General features: G+C 38.9%; 1 protein-coding gene across 1 annotated transcript; it reads left to right on the top strand.

Annotated features, from left to right (window-relative positions):
* LOC106082591 (transcription factor glial cells missing 2) lies at positions 1 to 19,011 on the top strand. The gene is made up of 3 exons (XM_013245598.2): positions 1 to 90; positions 16,844 to 17,598; positions 17,666 to 19,011. The coding sequence occupies exons 1-3, from the start codon at positions 80 to 82 to the stop codon at positions 19,009 to 19,011; spliced, it is 2,112 nt and encodes a 703-aa protein (XP_013101052.2). The 5' UTR covers positions 1 to 79.
* Positions 19,012 to 20,388: the final 1,377 nt, after the last annotated feature.

Genomic DNA, 20,388 nt, shown 5'->3' with positions numbered 1-20,388 from the left:
GGAATACCCAACCAGCAACACACACTCAATCAACTAATTGATAGCTGCTTTCTGATCTCAAGATACCTTCCCTTGGAATATGGTTATATTGTAAGTTTAAATTTAATCGAATATCTTTCACTGCAACTGCTGTAGAACTCAACATGTCGTAAAAATTTAAAAAAAAAAATCTACTTTTTATAACTAATCGGAAATTTGATCGGCTGTAGGTAAGAGGAATTCGATTTACAACACTTCTATAGACTTCGACACTTACTTCTAACCAATTTAGGCTTTGTTTGCCTGAGTAAATAACTAAAGTTATACCTTTTAACAATGTCCCGAGATGTACAATGATTAATCCCTATTCCTCAGCCCAAAGACCTTAATTCTGACTTCGAAAAGGATTTCAAACTATATTTTGAGCTATTGACCATGATTGATTTCCAATCCTGATTGCTCTCTTTAGTCCTTACTTTAATGTAACAATACATGAAAATCCTATTGGGCCAAGTATTATGCACCATGGATCCCTTTTTGAAGTCCGGCCTAAACAAAAAGCACAGAGTTTGAGGTAGTAATAACAAATCCGTATAAAACAATCCATCAACTTCGTATAAAAACTACAGATGCTCGAAAGTCACGTTGAAAGACCGCTTTGTACCAGCTTATTAATTGACTTGGACCATAGTTGCATACTAAGTTGACTTTCGAAGACCGCGTTATCCATTTGATGAACGCGGAATAGATTTCATTCCTTGTCCAATAAGTTTCCTAATGTCTTTTTAACATTTACATTGGAGTTTTGGTGTTTCCTTTCTGCATTTACCATCAGGTAAATGCCTTTTAGCTGGGACTTCCCATTCATTTCCAAAAATAGGGCCTAGCTAACCTAAGCGTTGTATTGTGATACATTAAATGTAATCATACAGGTCGTGGTTCCTAAGAAGCCGATGTTCTCCACCAATTCAGTTTGTTCTATAAATTCGGAATAAATTTCTTTCCTTGTCCAATTTCTGAAAACAAGTTTCCTAATATCTTCCTTAACATTTACATTGAAGTTTTGGTCTTCCCTTTCTGCGTTTACCACTAGGTTCTCCTTCCAATTACCTTTTAGCTGGGACTTCCTTTTTATTCCCAAAAAAAAAAGATCTAGCTAAAGTAATCGCTGTATTCTGATACGTTAAACGTCAACATACAGCTCGTGAATCCTAAGAAGCCGATGTTCTCCATCAATGCAGTTTGTTCCTTCCTTGTCCAATTTCTGATAACAAGTTTCCTTATGTTTTCCTCAACATTTCCATTGGAGTTTTGGTCTTCCCTTTCTGCTTTTACCATCAGGTTATTTTTCCAATGACTTTTTAGCTGGGAATTCCCATTCAATCCCCCAAAAAAGAGCTAGCTAAAGCAATTGTTGTATTCTGATACGTCAACATACAGCTCTTGAATCCTAAGCAGATATTCTCCATTAACGCAGTTTGGTCTATAAACTTTACTCATAATCTATTTCTCAAACACTCCATGTACTACCTCGCTATTTGAAACCCTACTTTGAAACCCTATATCTACACGGTTAGTATCAAAGTTTAGAAATGTGTACACCGAAAGAAAAGATGATTGATAGTTAATTAATACCGTGAATTAATACCAAAACAATACCGTCTGATATTTATAATGCTTTACATCGTCCATACCATATGGTATTGTTTTGGTATAACCAAAATTAATCATTGACGTTGGTATCAATTTGTCGTTCGGTGTAATATTTCCGTCATGAAAAAGGGCTATTAAATCCAAAGTAACATTTTAGGTTATTCTTTGTTATACACTTCACTATAGGATAGGGCTATACTAATTTCGTCATTCTGTTTGTAACTCCTCGAAATATTCGTCTAAGACCCCATAAAGTAAATACATTCTTGATCGTCATGACGTTGAAACTTTGTACAAATACTTCTCATTAGTGTAGGTCGGTTGGGATTGTAAATGAGCCATATCGGTCCATGTTTTCAGGGCGCAATTCCTATCCGATATGGCTGAAATTGTGCATGACGTGTTTCATTATGACTTCAACAACTGTGCTAAGTATGGTTCAAATCGGTCCATAACCTGATATAGCTGAATCTTGACTTCTTGAGGCACAAAAGGGTGCAGTTCTTATCCGATTTGGCTGAAATTTTGTCAGACGTATTTTGTTAAAACTTCCAACAACTATGCCAAATATAGTTAAAATTATTCCATAAGTATGGTTCAAATCGGTTTATAACTAGATATAGCTGCTATATAAACCGATCTGGGATATTGACTTCTTGAGCCTCTAGAGGGCGTAATTATTATCCGATTTGGCTGAAATTTTGTACAACGGCCTCTCATATGACCTTTAACATACGTGCTAAATATGGTCTGAAACTTTATATAGCCTGATATAACTCCCTATTAACTGATCTCCCTATTTTAGTTCTTGAGCTTCTAAAGGGCGCAATTCATATTCGATTTGGATGAAATTTTACACAACGACTTCTACTATGGTCTCCAACATTCATTTCAATAATGGTCCGAATCGGACCATAACTTGGTATAGCTCCAATAGCATAACAATTATTTTCTTTTATCCTTTGTTTGCCTAAAAAGAGATACCGGGAAAAGAACTCGACAAATGCGATCCATGGTGGAGGGTATATAAGATTAGGCCAGGCAGAACGTAGCACACTTTTAACTGGAGTATTCGTTTCGTTCATGGCGGTGCAGAGGTAGATTAAATTGCTGTCTTTCCCAAGTTGTGGTTATGAACTCTCTCCGTTTGCCCGGGTTTACACCACCACCCACCACCGAAGGATGAGGGTATATACATTTTGTCGCTTAAATTTGGCACAATGTTTTGCGAAAGGCTCCTCGACATTCGTACTGAGTATGGTCAGGATCGGGTTATATTTGGATATAGCTGCCCTATAGATTGATCTCCCGATTTAGGCTTTTGGGCCCATAAAAGGAGTTTTTATTACCCAATTTGTCTAAAGTTTGGCACAATCTCCGGGTTTTAAGCCTTGGGCCCCAAAAGCAGCATTTATTACCCGACTTCGATGAAATTTTGCGCCATATCGACCGATCTGCCGATTTAGGGTCTGACTCCCATAAAAGGTTTATTTATTACCCGATTTCGCTGAAATTTGGATCAGTGAGTTATTTAAAGCCTCCCGAAATCCGACTTGAATATGGTTCAGATCGGACTATATTCAGATAAAGCTGTTATATAGACTCATCGGCCGATTAAGGGGTTGAAACCCATAAAATGCAGATTTATTATTGTATAAGATTCTGATTCAGAAGAGCCCCTATTTAGATATAACTATGGATATGGAAGTGGAGTTATAAAAATATAGGATGATTAATATATACCGTAGCGCAGAGATTAGCATGTCCGCCTATGACGCTGAACGGCTGGGTTCAAATCCTGGCGAGACCATCAGAAAAAATTTTCAGCAGTGGTTTCTTCCTCCTAATGCTGGCAACATTTGTGAGGTACTATGCCATGTAAAACTTCTCTCCAAGAGGTGTCGCACTGCGGCGCGCCATTCGGACTCGGCTATAAAAATGAGGCCCCTTATCATTGAGCTTAAACTTCAATCGGACTTCATATGTGAGAAGTTTGCCCCTGTTTTTTAGTGGAATGTTCATGGGCAAAAGTTGCAAATATATACATGGTGGTGGGTATCCAATGTTCGACACGGCCGAAATTTTCACGTTTTTATACCCACCACCATAGGATAGGGGTATACGTATCACGAAATATTCGACTATGACCCCATAACATTCTGAGTCAATCTAGCCATGTCCGTCCGTCTAACGAAATCATGATAGCGCTTAAAATTTTGCACATATACTTTCAATTGATGTAGGTCTTTGGGGATTGTAAATGGGTCATATCGGTTCAGATTTAGATATAGCTCCCATATAAACCGATTTCCCGATTTCATTTCTTGAGTCTCTGAAAGCCGCAGTTTTTGTCCGATATAGCTGAAATTTTTCAGATAGTGTTCTGTTACGACTTTCAACAACTGTGTCAATCGGTCTATAAAGTGATATAGCTCCCATATAAACCGATCTCCCGGTTTGACTTCCTGAGCCTCTAGAAGCCCCAATTTTCATCGGATTTGGCTGAAATTTATTTGAATTTCCACAAATGCGCCACGTACGTCCAATTCGGTCTATAACTAGATATAGTTCCTATATTTTAGCAGAATCCACGGTGGAGAGTTCCCAAGATTCGGCCCGTCCGATGAAATAAACTTGTTTATTTGCATTTTGAAACATATTGACCCTAACAAACCGCAAAAATCTCGTAAGAGATTATAGAACGCTTTCATTATTACTTTTTTGAAACATTACGAAAATAGCAGTGATAAAGTTACAATTTTATTAAAATTTTACCATTAATATTGAGGGAATGTCCTACTTAATGAAATCAGCTAGTTTTCTTGCTTGAAAAACTATATCTAAAAAAAGTAATCGGCGAAAAATATTGCGAAAAGCGAATATAATACCAGCCTTTACTCCAAAGAAATCATAAAACGATAAAACGAACCCCCTTATATTAAAGACCCCTGCAAACGAACTAAGGATCATCTGGATGTACGAACTCTATACATAGAAGGTCCCGTTACTTGGTATTAATGAAGGAAGCAAAGGTTATTCTGTCAGCGGCTTGCTCAAAATCCTATTAGGCTACTGAATAAAAGTTGTATTCCTCAGATTTATCGTTCGACATGTCTCGTTCGCATATCGTCGACTCAGAATCACTTTCTGATTCGATTTAGCTATGTCCGTCTGTCTGTCTGTCTGTCCATGTTAATTTGTGTACAAACTACAGGTCGCAAGTTTCATCCGATCGTCTTCAAATTTGGTATGGGCGTGTTTTTCGGCTTGGGGCCAAACCTATTGAAATTGGAAAAAATCGGTTCAGATTTGGATATAGCTCCCATATATATGTTCGTCCGATTTGCAGTAATACTGCGATAAAATGGTCATTTGTTAACCGATTTTCTCGAAATTTGGCAGCAAGGATATTCTAATGACTCTGGACATTATTTCCAGAATTCCAATGACCCCAAGATTTTACTAAAAACTCCTAGCTCTTTTATGAATCAAATCAATCCTGAACAACTTAATTTATAGAAAATGTTATGGTTTCCACTTTCAATTTCAATGCAAACTTTAATATAAAAAAAAACATCTCCTAAATTCCTCTTTGATCTGACCACAGTAAATGAAACCATATACATTTATCAATTTTCAACTGTCTCGTTCAATTTCAAAGACTCACTCACCTTAAAAGAAGATGTTTTTTCTTAGTTATGCATAACAATATTGATTTGCAAACAAAATATTCTTCTCGGAGCTCTATGTTTGGCAACTGCAAATTAAATTTGTCCTCAAGCTAAGTAAACATTCCCATTAACACCTTTGATCTGACCGATTTTTGGCAAATAGACAAATGACCACAAAGTCCAAGTCAATCAGGGACCAGAAGTTAGAAATTGACAGAAAAAAATACAAAAAACCCAACAAACTCCGAACCATATCACTCTATTCCAACCAACTCTTCTAAGACAACATTTAAATGATGAGTCTGTGATGAGGTGGGCCACCACTCAGTTCATAGAGGTTTTTGAAACATTGGCTAATTATGAGATAAATTTTATCTCACTTCACTAAGGTGGAAGGAGAATATCCCATTTTTTGTCCCCCCCAAAAAGAATGAAAAAGTAGAAAGTGAGTGAGTGACAATGTTAAACCCACCCAAATGAAGATAATAAAGACCTTTCAATAAATTTATACAAACTATCTTTATAATATCCCAAAGCCGCCACAGACCACACACATGGTCAAGTTAACACTTTGGCCAGAATGGGACAATATCTACAAATCAAAGAAATGTATCCCCCACTCCTACTGCTGCTTTTCACAAAAGAAAGGGCCCATAAAACTATTAACTCTATCATGAAAACATTTCCATGAAGTGGAGGAGGAGGAGGAGTAGAAAAGACACAAGAACATAATTTACTCATTGATGGCTCATTATGATGTCAAAACCTTAAATTATAGAGGACAGACAGATGAAAAAAAACTTATAGGCCATATCTTCAATAAAAAAAATTATCATCATAGCATACTTCGCTTAACATCTTAGCCATAGAAAGCCATGCATAGAGCCATTCTCCCCCCTGCCACCGTCAATATACACCTTCTCAAGGGCTGGGAAAAATTATAGCAGAAGGACCCTTCATTTACAGTGGACAAAGGCTAATCTTCTGTAGGTGACAAGCTTATTATGTTTTGTTTAGAAGATCAACGGCTTACTATGACACTATCGGTGGCTATGATCTCTGAGTCTCTATCTCGCTCTCTTTCTCTATCTCCATGTCTCTACTAACCCCAGAGAGCTGACCAGCCAACATTGTCGTTGTAGTTATTAGCAAAATAAACCCCTAAGAAACATAACAAACAACAAAAAAGACACAAACAAACTGTGATACGAAAACAAGTTGAAATATTACATTCAACAACATTATTAGGCCTAAGAAATCACACAGAAGGTTAAGAACACTGAGGAAGATTCAATTAGGTGTAGATTTAAACAAATTCATTATGAGTTGGGAACAATACATGACAAAAGCTATCCAGGTGTTGTATTTAACACACACGACACGTTAACGAAAGGATTTTACTTTTGAGAAGTAGAAACATTGCCTCACCTGCTTTTTCAGCCGCTAATCTGCTGTAGTAGTTTCAGGTAGTACCAGTGTTTTGTAGAGAGACTACCCAGCTAACAATATGATCCGACTTTGTCGGACATCCGACATGTCTGCACATAGTCGGACGGAACATACGTTCCGTGCACAAGTCAGAGGGAATTAATTTTTCTATCCCGACATCTAAGAACGAAATCGTAACGATTTCTTATACTTTTTATTAGTGTAGGTCGGTTGGGATTGTAAATAGGCCAAATAGGTCTATGTTTTGAAATAGCTGCTATATAAACCGATCTTGGGTCTTGACTTCTTGAGCCTCTGGAGGGCGCAATGCTCGTCCGATTTGACTGAAATTTTGCACGTAGTGTTATGGCATCACTTTCAATAATTGTGTCAAGTATAATTCAAATCGGTTTATAATCTGGTATAGCCAAATAGATTTATAATCTGGTATAGCTGTCATATAAACCGATCTTGGATCTCGACTTCTTGAGCCAATAGAGCGCGCAATTCTTATCCAATTTTGCTGAAATTTAAGTTGAGGTAATAAGGTGTTTTGTTATGACTTCCAATAACTGTGGTAAGTATGGCGCAAATCGGCACATAACCTGATATAGCTGCCACATAAACCCATCTGGGATCTTGACTTCTGGAGCCTCTATAGGGCGCAATTCTCATCCGTTTTAGCAGATATTTTGTACAACGGCTTCTCTGATGACCTTCAACATACATGTCTAATATGGTCCAAATCGATCAATAGCTTGATACAGCTCCCATATAAATCTATCTCCCGATTTTGCTTCTTGAGCCCCTACAAGGCGCAATTCTTATTCGAATGAACTTAGATATTACACAATGACTTCTACAATGTTCAGCATTCCGAATCGGACTATAACTTGATATAGCTCCAATAGCACAACAGTTCTTATTCAATATTCTTTGTTTGCCTAAAAAGAGATACCGCGCATTGAACTCGACAAATGCGTTCCATGGTGAAGGGTATGTAAGATTCGGTCCGGCCGAACTTAGCACGCTCTTACTTTTTTTTGTTGAAATTGCGTGTGATGCTGTTAACTGTTGGCTTCGAAGATATGTTTTGTTTGATCAGTTGTAAGACATTCGTCAAGAAATCGGACCGAGTCGTCGGTAATACCGTCCGCATTTTATAAGACATTCGTCGAAAATCGGTCCGAAATCGTCTACGAATTCGGTCCTAATTCGTCAAGAAATCGAACCGATTCGTCGGCAAAATCGTCTGTATTTTGTAAGAAATCGGTCTGAAATCATCTACGAATTCGGTATGACGTAAAATTTACCATCCGAATTTCCCTGGAATTTTGTTCCGACATCGGTACGATATGAAGGTAAAAATATCAAATTTCCCTCAGCCCTGTCGTTCCGACAATATTATATGTATTTCATTCGATATCGGATGATTCATTCGATATCGGATGATTCATTCGATATCGGATGATTCATTCGATATCGGATGATTCATCCGATTGTCGGACCGAAATCGGAAATTTTGTTAGCTGGGTATATCGACGGCATTCAGAATCTATCGTAGAGTGAATAACTGGTCAGTGGTGGATTTGCCAGGTCTAAGGCACCGCTTATAACATCCACTTATTTCATTTACTTAAGACTTCCACTTCTTACACAATACGCTTGATAATATTTTGTAACCAATTGGTAGGAAACAGGTTGTTGACAATTGCCTTTTTGTCTCCCTAACTCTAACGTTAGCACCGCAGCGCAGAGGTTAGCATGTCCGCCTGGGTTCGAATCCTGGCGAGACCATCAGAAAAAAAAAACATTTTCACCGGTGGTTTTCCCCTCCTAATGCTGGCGACATTTGTGAGGTACTATGCCATCTTAAACTTCTCTATAAAGAGGTGTCGCACTGCGGCACGCCGTTCGGACTCGGCTATAAAAAGGAGGCCCCTTATCATTGAGTTTAAACTTGAATCGGATTGCACTCATTGATATGTGAGAAGTTTGCCCCTAATCCTTAGTGGAATGTTCGTGGGCAAAATTTGTAAAAATTTGCATTTGCATGTTCGCCCATTAACGTAAAAAAATAAAGTCAAAAACTAGTAAAACAGTGCGAATCTTATAATGGATAAGAATTGCTATGCTATTTCAGCTATACCAAGTTATAAACCGGTTGGGCCATTCTTGGTTAGACTTTTGGAGGCCAAAGTAAAAATCCATTGTGAAAAATGTCAGCCAAATCTGATAAGAATTGCGCCCTATAGAGGCTCAAGAAATAAAATTCGGAGATCTATTTAAATGGAAGCTATATCGGATTATGGACTGATTCAGTCCATATTTAACATGTATGTCATAAAAGAAGTATTGGGTTGCCCAAAAAGTAATTGCGGATTTTTTAAAAGAAAGTAAATGCATTTTTAATAAAACTTAAAATGGACTTTAATCAAATATACTTTTTTTACACTTTTTTTCTAAAGCAAGCTAAAAGTAACAGCTGATAACTGACAGAAGAAAGAATGCAATTACAGAGTCACAAGCTGTGAAAAAATTTGTCAACGCCGACTATATGAAAAATCCGCAATTACTTTTTGGGCAACCCAATAGTTATGCAAAATTTCAGCCAAATCGAATAAAATATGCTCCCTCTAGAGGCTCAAGAAATATTATCGGGAGATTGGTTTATATTGGAGTTATATCAGGTTGTGAACCGATTTGGGTCATACTTGGCACAGTTGTTGATGGTCAAACCAAAGCACTTGCTGCAAATATTCAGCCAAATCAGATAATAAATGCGTCCTCTAGCGGCACAAGAAATCATGATCCGAAATCGGTTTATATCTGAGCTATATCAGGTTATGAACAGAGTTGGTCCAAAATTTCAGCCAAATCGGCTAATAATTGCGCCCTCTAGCGGCTCAAGAAGCCAAGATCGGTAATTGGTTTATATGGGAGCTATATCCGGTTTTGAACCATACACACATACTTAATATTGATGTGGGTCATTGGGGATTGCAAATGGGCCATATCGGTTCAGATTTGGAAATACCTCACATAGAAACCGATCTCCCGATTTGACTTCTTGAGACCCTGGAAACCACAATTTTCATCCGATTTGGCTAAAACACATTGTGCCCTCTTATGACTTTTAATAACTGTGTTAAGTACCGTCCAAATCGGTCTATAACCTGATATAGTTCCCATAAAAACCGATCTCCCGATTTGACTTCTTGAGCCAACAATTTTTGTCCGATTTGGCTGAAAATTTTCACAAAGTATTCTGTTATGACTCCCAACAACGGAGCTAAGTACGGCCAAATGCGGTCTATAACCTGATATAGCTCCCATATAAACCGATCTCCCGATCTGACTTCTTGAGCCCCTGGTATCCGCAATTTTCATCCGATTTGGCTGAAATTTTGTACATTTTGTCTTCCAACAACTGTGCCAAGTGCGGTTCAAATCGGTCAAGAACATGATATAGCTCCCATATAAACCGATCACCCGATTTGAATTCTTGAGCCCTTGCAAGGCGTGATTTTTATCCGATTTGGCTGAAATTTTGCATATAGTACTCTGTTATTACTCTTAACATCTCGGCCAAGTACGGTCCAATTTGGTCTATAACTAGATATTGCTCCCATATTTTAGCAGAATCCATGGATTTCCAGAATTGATTCGGCACGGCCGAATTAAGCACGCTTTTACTTGTTTTAAATTCCCCCACACTGGAGAAAACTTGAACAGAGATTATGCTTTCTTCTAGTTAGAGTATACGGACAATCTGAAGCGATCACTTGATCGGAGTACTACCTTCGGTCTTAAATAATTCTGCTGGCAATCCATTGGTACCAGCTGACTTGTCTATTTTCGCTTGAAGTGACCAAGAGAGATCTTAAAAGCTTTTAGGTCTGTTTTCTCAAAAAATACCGACAATTGTTGAAAATAATCTTTACATTCACCTACAAGGTGTACGTTGACTATTCTCCCTATAACTGAATAAGGCATATCGTAATTAACCGATGATTCTCAGGGGTGTTTGCTTGCAACTTCTTAAGGATTCGCTGCTCTTTTTCAATTGGAGTTACCTTATTTACCCATTTTGGAGTCTGACTGACCCAATTCTTCCGCTGTGCCTTCTTTCACGCCAAACGATTCAATAGAACAAAATTCTTCTTTCTATAAAACTTTTTCTTATATATGTATTTCTAATTTTTATCTAAAATTTATGTAATAGAGGGCGTTACTATTCAAATGCTGGTTATCCCCCATTAGATGGCGCTAAAGTTCTTATTGATCATGCTCGTTATTGCATTCCATCACATCGTCATACTTTGTCAATTTTTCAATGCAATCAAATTGGCCCTTATATCGTCATTCCAGCGCCATCGTTACGCAAAATTTATATGCAATATACATACATACGAATGCATTTAGGAAAAAATTAGAAAAAAAAATTTTACGAAAAATTTTAAAAAAATTTTTTAATGAAAATGTTTTTAGCTATCATTTTCAAAAAAGTTTTAAAAATTTTTTTTTTTCAAAAAGTTAAAAATTTTGTTTTAGAAAAAAACAAAAAAATTTATAATTTCGTCGATTTTAAATTTTTTTCATAAATCGTCAACTTTTCATTTTCATATAATAAATTGTCTGTAATTTGGTGACAACCATCCTTTTCCTTAGCTGAAATTTGTTTTCTAGCTCTTCTCTATTTAAATGTCTCACAGTGCCATGACTGGCATTCGTCCAAAAAGACACAAACAACCTTAACAGCCTCCCAGATATTGACAAAATAAAAACATTAATTAAAAATAGCCACAAAACAACAACAAAACCGATTTTAACGCCACCTATGGCAAATGAATGGAGGAAGAGAGAACCCTGGAAGCCATCCCAAGCCCTATAAGAAGACAAGTAAGACACAGTAAACAACAAGGGATGGGCGGACGGACAGACAGACAATGACACACAAGCAGCTAAGAAGGTAGGGAAGGACGGACGGACGGACTAAACAAATGGTCTAGGCCACAATCACAGATAGGTCAACACCACCGCAAACAACCCAAAGATTGTTGGTGTGAGAGTCATTAGGAAAAGAAACGATTAAAGATGATCTTGTTAAGGTCTGAACCATCAAAATAACCAAAACAAAAAAATATATGGTTGGATTATAGTTTGAAGAAAAATACGTAGGGACCACACTTTGATTTCAGTCCGTCCGTCCATACATAAAGCCATAACCTGCTGACTTCCAAGTATCCATAATAAAACTATTTTTTATAACTTTTTATCTTGCACAACAATAAGAACAACAGCGTCAAGAATAAGGCGAGGGAGAAATTATGGCATAACATTCCAAAAATTTAAATCCAACAAGCCACATAAACATTCCTCTGACCTAGCTGAGCAAGGTGATGAATCAACTGGGCAAACTATAACAATTGACCCCCCACACATTTTGGTGTCACCGGTGGTGGGGTCTCGGCCGTGGGGCTTAGGGGTAAAGCTATGCCTTGAAAATCAGTTCCATTACAAACTCATCATCATTAATTCAAAACGATTTCTATGGAGTTATGATGTTTGGCCATTAAACATGGACCTGCCCTCCACACCATCCATCGCTGGCGTTATTTTTTTTTATTGCTAATTATGGCCTAAACGCCAGAATTCGTTTGTGCTTCTTTCTTTTTGTGTGTGATGTTTTCTTCTGATGGAGCTCAGCAAGACAAATAGAGGCAAAAAGTGTGCCATCAATAATCTTTTCACACTCTCTGCCAAACTGTGAAATGTCTAACGTTTTGTTTTGAGTTGTTTCTTTTTTTATAGGCAAATAGGCAGAAAACATTTAATTTTGTAACGCTTATCATTTCAATACAAAAAAAAAAACCAACAACAGAGAAATTTGAATACTCCTAACAGGGGTCATAAAAAGTTCATATTATTTCAAATAGGTCATAAAAAGTAGCTAGAAAAAGCCCCCAAAAACAAAGTAACCCAAGAATGCAGTTTTTCAAAAAGACTGATAACATCAGGTGAAAAAGTTTCTTAGTTCATATTTCCCACCATATTCTCTGAAAAGTTTTTCCTTCATTTCAAAATTGTTTGATAATTCAATTTTCTTATGTCTCCATGTCATATGACTCCAATTTTAAATATTAAATTCCTAATTATAGAGACATTTGCACATTAATTGCCGTTTTGTTTAAATTGAAGAAATTAAGAAAGTCTTTCGCTTTTCATGTCTAGAAAGTTGGCATATACGATTTCTTTTAGATATGGAAAACAACACATTCAAAATTATTTTTTGAAGAGAAAAATACCACTTAAAGGCCTATCAATTTACACTTAATGCAGTCATAAAAGTCATATAAATATCAAAGGTAATCGATTTGTAAAAATGTTTGTCTAATGAAAATTTTAAATTTATTTTAATAAAACATCAATAATTTCTATTTGACACTATATTTGTTTATTGTTTTGGGAAAAGGTACTAAGAGCACCCTTTCCGTAGGAAAAGGGTAATAAAATAAACCCTTCCTTAGGAAATGGGTACTAAAACTACCCTTGGCTTAAGGATCGGGTACTTAAACTATTCTTCCTTAGGAAAAGGGTACCAAAACTACCCTTTCCTTAGGACAGAGGTACCAAAATTCACCTTTAAAACTACCCTTTCCTTAGGGAAAGGGTACTAAAACTACACTTTTCTTAGGGAAAGGGTACTTAAACTACAATTTGCCTAGGGAAAGGGTACTTAAACTATCCTTTCCTTCGAAAAAGTGTATTAAAACTACCCCTTGCTTAGGAAATTGGTACTAAAACTACCCTTTTCTTAGGGAACGGGTACTTAAACTATCCCTTTCTTAAGAAAAGGGTATTAAAACTACCTCTTACCTAGGGACAGGTTACAAAACCTACCCTTTCCTAAGGGAAAGAGTACTTAAACTATCCTTTCCTTAGGCAAAGGGGTCTAAAATAAACCTTTTCTTGGAAAAGGATACTGAAACCAGCCTTTGATAAGGGAAAAGGGAACTTAAACTACCCTTTCCTTGGGAAAATGGTATTAAAACTACCCATTCCTTAGAAAACGGGTACTAAAACTCCCTTTGCTTAGGGAACAAGTACTAAAACCATCCCTTTCTTAGGAAAAGTGTGCCAAAACTACCCTTTCCTTAGGGATAGGGTACTAAAAGTACAATTTCCTTAATAAAAGGGTACAAAAACTATACCTTCCTTAGGAAAAGGGTACTAAAACTACCCTTTCCAAAGGAAAAGGGTACTTAAGCTATATTTTCCTTAGGGGAAGGGGGTTTTAACCATCCATTTTCCTTAGGAAAAGGGCACTAAAACTCAGGTAAAGGTACTAAAAGTACCATTTCCTTAGGGAAAGGGTACAAACACTACGCTTTTCTTAGGGCAAAGGTATCAAAATTAACCTTTCCCTAAAGAAGGGGTACTAAAACTACCCTCTCCCTAAGAAAAGGGTACTAACTACAAATTTCTTAGGGAAAGGATACTAAATCTACCCTTTCCTTAGGTAAAGAGTACTAAAACTACTCTTTCCTTAGGTAAAGGCTACTAAAACTACCCTTTCCCTAAGTAAAGGGTACTAAATCTTTCTCTTTTCCTAGGGAAAGGTTACTAAACCTACCATTTTCTTAGGGAAAGGGTACTAAAACTACCATTCCTTAGGGAAAGCGTATTAAAACTAACCTTTCCCTATGGACAGGTTACTAAACCTACCATTTCCTTAGGTAAAGGGTACTAAAACTGCTTTCCTTAGGTATAGTGTACTAAAACTACCCTGTCCTTAGGGACGGGTACTAAAACTAAAATTTCCTTAGGGAAAGGGTACTAAAACTATCATTTCCCTAGGGACAGGTTACTAAATCTACCATTTCCTTCGGTAAAGTGTACTAAAACTGCCCTTTTCTTGTGGTACTAAAACTACCCCTTCCCTACCAAAAATGTACTAAAACTACCCTTTCCTTAAGAAAAAGGTAATAAAACTAAACTTCCTTATGGAAAGGGTACTAAAACAACCCTTTCTATAGGAAAAGGGTACTAAAACTACCCGTTCCTTAGGGAAAGGGTACTAAAACTACGCTTTCCTTAGGAAATGGGTAGTAAAACTACCTTTTCCTTAGCGAAAGGGTACTAAAACTACCCTTTCCTTAGGAAATGAGAACTAAAACTACCCCTTGCCTAGGGAACGGGTACTAAAACTATCCCTCTCTTTGGGAAAGGGTACTAAAACTACCATTTCCCTAGGAACTGGTTACTAAACCTACACTTTTCCTAATAAAACTAAACTTTCTTAGGGAAAAAGTACTAAAACTACCCTCTCATTGGGGAAGGGTTTTAAAACTATCCTTTCCGTAGGGAAAGGATACCACCCCTTTCTTAGAGAAAGGGCAGTAAAGCCACACTTTCCGTAGGGAAAGGGTACTAAAGTTACCCTTTCCTTAGGAAAAGGGTACAAAAGCTACTCATTCCTCAGGGAAGGGGTACTAAACTACCCTTTTCTTAAGGAAAGGGTACAAAAGCTACCCTTTATTTAGGGAAAATGTATTTAAGCTACCCTTTCCTTGGGGAAAGGGTACTAAAACTACACTTACCTTTAGGGAAGGGAATTTAGGAAGAGTACTTAAACTACCCTTTCCTCAGGGATATGGTACTAATAGGTACTTAAACTACCCTATTTTTTATAGAAAGGTTATTAGGTTAGGTTATATTGAAAAGAGGGTACGGATATTAATTCGCCCCATGCCACTATGGACATACACCTAAGCCAGTACTCAGATTATTGTGTGCTCTTAATACTAAAAGAGTAACTTTGAAAAAGAAAATTTAAGTTAGGAATTCCCTGCTACTTACAAAATCCTTAATTATTTTCCATGCCACGCCCCTAAGTTGGGTTATGTCTGGCTAGTATTGCGTCCCCATTTAAGTGCCGGTATCTGTTAGACGCGAAAGCCGGGCTATCACCAAATAAGCTCATGAGCTCGTAGTCCTATATGTCCCGTTATGATGCCGATAGCTATACTGACCTCCTTCTTACTTTCTTTCAGTAATAGCTGTGTCTTCTCACGATCTGGATCTCCCCGAAGGATTTTCGCTGTTCTACCGACCGTTTCGCTATTCCACAGGATTGCATGCGCATTCGTCGCTAACGCCTTTAACTCGGACTGTGTCGAGCTTCGGGTTAACCAAGTTTATTGACTGCAGCCCTCTAGCCTTCACTGCCAAATTGTTTGCATTCTCTTTCCCAGTTGCTCTGCTCTGGCCCGGCAACCAAACAATGCGGATCGTGCCATCCTCAAAGAAGGATGGCACGATCCGTGGCAAACTACTAAAAATACCCTTTCCTTTGGGAAGGCGTTTTAAAACCACCCTTTCTTAGGGAAAGGGTACGAAAACTACTCTTTCTTTAAAGAAAGGTTACTAAAAATACACTCTCCTCAGGGAAAGGGTACTAAAACTGCCACTTCCGTTGGGAAAGGGTACTACAACTACCCTTTACTTATGGAAAGGACACTAAAAATACGATCTCCTTATGGAAAGGGTACTAAAACTAGCCTTTCTACAAGGAAAGGGTACTAAAACTACCCTTTTTACAAGGAAAGGGTACTAAAACTACCCATTTTACAAAGAAAGGGTACTAAAACTACCCTTTCTGCAAGGAAAGACTACTAAAACTACCCTTTCTGTAAAAAATGGCTACTAAAACTACCCTTTCTTCAAAGAAAGGTATTAAAATTACCCTTTCTTAAAGGACATGGTACTAAAACTAACCTTTCTTAAAGGACGGTGTACTAAAACTACCCTTTTCTTAGTGAAAGGGTACTAAAACTAGTCTTTTAGAAGGGAAAGGTTACTAAAACTACCCTGTTCTTAGAGAAAGTTTACTAAAACCGCCCTTTCCTCAGGTGTAGCTAACTCAAACTACCTTCTTCTTCAGGAAACTACCCTTTGCTTTGGAAAATGGTACCAAAGCGTCAACATAGTAGTTAGGAACTGTTGGAATTTAGAATAAAACAATATTAAAAAACCAATATTTTTCTTTTTTCTTAATGTCTTAATTATACATTTTATTCATGACCCTCTCTCTCCTTCTTCTCTTCCAGAAATGCCTACTGTTTCAATTCACGCAAACAGCAACAGATGAATATGAGCCACAGATCTAAGCGGGACTGGGATATCAATGATGCTGTGGTGCCACAAGTCAACGAAACAGATTTCGATGAATTTAGTGAATGGACCGATGGCCATGTTCGCCTCATCTATCCCATCAACAATGAGGAGGCCAAGAAACACATCTCAGGTTGGGCCATGCGCAACACCAACAATCACAATGTGAACATCCTGAAGAAAAGCTGCCTGGGAGTGCTGGTTTGCTCGCTCAATTGTACACTGCCCAATGGGAATAAAATCAATCTACGTCCAGCCATTTGTGATAAGGCCAGAAGAAAACAGGAGGGCAAAGCTTGCCCCAATAAAACATGTCGTGGTGGTCGTTTGGAAATTAAACCCTGTCGAGGCCATTGTGGTTATCCGGTAACACATTTTTGGAGACATTCAGCCAATGCGATATTCTTTCAGGCCAAAGGGGTGCATGACCACCCGAAGCCAGAGCCAAAAAATTCTAGTGTCTCGAAGAGAGCTTTTGGTAGGGTAACGGCAGTGCCCAGGAATTCATCGACCGCAGCTGGAGGTGGAAGAGGCAGTAAAAAGCCAGGAATGGTAAATGGTTTGGCTAGTAGCCTCAGGCAAATGAAGGCCCATAGTAGCTTCCTGAATAAAGTCTTGAAGAGGTCCAGCAAGACAAGCACAGCGGCACCCATAACACATACAACAGCTCTGGAGATATATCAATTCAATGGTAAGTTGGAATGAAACTTTGGAAAATAGAAGAAAATTTTAAGGTTTTGCCTTATCTGCCTTTGCAGCTTGCACAAAATGTTCCCCTAGAACTCAATGCACCTGCGTTATGGATCCCTTGTCTAATGCTGGAGGCTTCCAGTATGGTAATAATCCTTTGAATCATTACGACTCCTTGGCGGCACCTCCTCATCATCAAAGCTATACCCATCCCCACACTGTGTACAATGCCATGGAGACGATTAAACCCAAGTGTGAGGCTCCCACCGCTCTGTTAACCGTCAATCATCAGCACATCACCTACAACTATCCCATCTACCATGCGCCGGCAGCTCCGCTTATGTCAGCGAATCCTTCCTCATTAAATTCCTCACCCAAGTCCTCCTCAGCAGAATTACAACATGGCTGTGCTACAGCATCGCCAGCCACTGCTAGCCATGCTCCCCATTATAGTATGCCACAGGAGGACACTAAGGCTTCGTATCATCACTACCATCACCATCATCATCCCCCACCTGCACCTCCCCCCTCAAATGCAGTGGCGGCAGCAGCTACTTATACCAGTGAGACATCTAGCCTGTGCTACAACAACAACTGTGAGACACTAAATTACAATCAGGCTATGGCGGCAGCAGGATCTTACGATTATGATGGCTCCTCCAGACACCATCTAGCATCTCAACACCCAGCCTCCCATGATCATCATAACACAACCACTCCCACAGAACCTGCCGAATATATCAATTACTCCGACTTGAAATGTTCCAATGCCAGGGTAACAGCAACAGGCGCCGATATGAGTGGCTCTGAACCGGAATTTATAAACTACGCTGAACTGAAGCACTTCCCCCACATCATGGACTCCACAGCAGTGGCACAGGAAATTAAGCCCCCCAAATTAAGCGGCACAGATCATAGTTCAGTGTATTCGGATATCTGCAGCGGTCGCTCACCCAGTGATCCCTATGAGCATTGCTACTATGCCTCACCGGCAAACCATCGTCCTGCCAAAATGGAAAGGGACAAATCAAAGGAAAAATATATGGAACACCAACATTCCTCGACCCCAGCCTACAGCTATGATGTAGGGAATCCAACATCACACCATCATTACAGCAATAATTCCAGCTATTTTTCCAATGCCACAGGTGGCAGTGGTCCCATAACCAATAACCAGCAACACTATGCCGCCATTACGAATTACTATGACACAGCGGGCACAACGTCCTCACACTCTGCAGCAGCGTCTGCCGGACATCACCCCACGACGCAAAGTACCAACCATCCGGCATACGAGTACAATGCGACCTCATCGTCACCCTATTTAATGCACTATGGCTATGATCAAATGGCACCACGAAATACGGGACTTACAGCGGCGGGAACCGCTCCATGTCACACCTATGCTCATTAGATTTGTAAGAAGCAAAATTTATTCCAATTATTTAATATTTAATAGTTATGTAAGATTTTGTTGGATAATGAATGTTAATTTTTTTTTTTTGGGAAAAAGAAAATCTTAAAAAAAGGCTAAGTAATAAAGGAAAAATTGAAAAATGAAGCCAAGAGTGGAGAAATGTTTGTGGAGAAATTTTAACAAATCATGGTCTTATCAAAGGCCTCACTAGTCTGGTGGAGGATTTGGTGGTGTCTTATTGACTATCCTCGCTAGATTCAGAGCTTGCGAATAGGTTTCCGGTTGTAAGGTTGGAATTCTATCCATATCTAGAAACACTGGATGGGGTCCAAAGAGGATTCCCCTTTCGGGCCAAAGCCATATCTTCGTTGATCTGAAGTTGTCCTCGGGCAACTACACACCTTATAGGAACCCCCGAAAGACTAACTGGAACCGCTGCGCTGAAATCGCTGACGCAAAACTTGGACCTTAGGCATTGACGCCTAATGGTAAGGACTTTAATTCGGCAGCGAGGGCCATGCTCTTCGACGTCCCTCGTATACAAAACAGCGCTGAACGCTTTCCTGGTTGGGGACATGATAACGAAAGGAAAGAAAGTCCTGGCGACGAATTCGTTTGAACCCTACACAAAGAAGGAAACGGATGACTACTTTGTTGCAGATGGCGGGACAGTGTGCCATACGGCTCCTTGAGGTGACTTTTAGAAACTGCTATCAGCTGGACCTCACTCCGACTGGATGCCGAAAAGATGGGAAATTCAGCCCCTCCTGCCCATGCACTACAGACCAAAAAGTTTCTCACCTTTCGCCCTAACGACCCTGGAGAGACTACTTGACGCGTTTATTAGAAATATTCATAACCCTTCACTGACGCGAAGTTTGGTCCGAAGTCAGCCCCTCCGGCCCAAGCACTACAGACCAATAAGTTTCTCACCTTCCACCTTAAAGACCCTGGAGAGACTACTTGACGCGTATATTAAAAACATTCATAACCCTGCACTGGCACAAATTTTGGTCCGATGTCAGCCCCTCCTGCCCAAGCACTACAGACCAATAAGTTTCTCACCTTCCGCCTTAAAGACCCTGAAGAGACAAAGACTACTTGACGTTCAGCGTTTATTAGAAACATTCATAACCCTTCACTGACGCGAAGTTTGGTCCGAATTCAGCCCCTTCTGCCCAAGCACTACAGACCAATAAGTTTCTCACCTTTCGCCTTAAAGACCCTGGAGACGTTTGGAGAAGTTTGGTCCGAAGTCAGACCCTCCTGCCCAAGCACTACAGACCAGGTGCCACGTTGAGCAGCTATAAAGAAAACTGTCCCCTTATCCCCTGTTAAGAGATTGCACCCTGTATGGGAACGGGGACATTCATA

The sequence above is a fragment of the Stomoxys calcitrans genome, chromosome 3 (assembly GCF_963082655.1).
Source record: "Stomoxys calcitrans chromosome 3, idStoCalc2.1, whole genome shotgun sequence".
Lineage (NCBI taxonomy): Eukaryota > Metazoa > Arthropoda > Insecta > Diptera > Muscidae > Stomoxys > Stomoxys calcitrans.
Note: the sequence above shows the minus strand (reverse complement) of the source record. Positions and strands in the feature narration are given on the sequence as shown.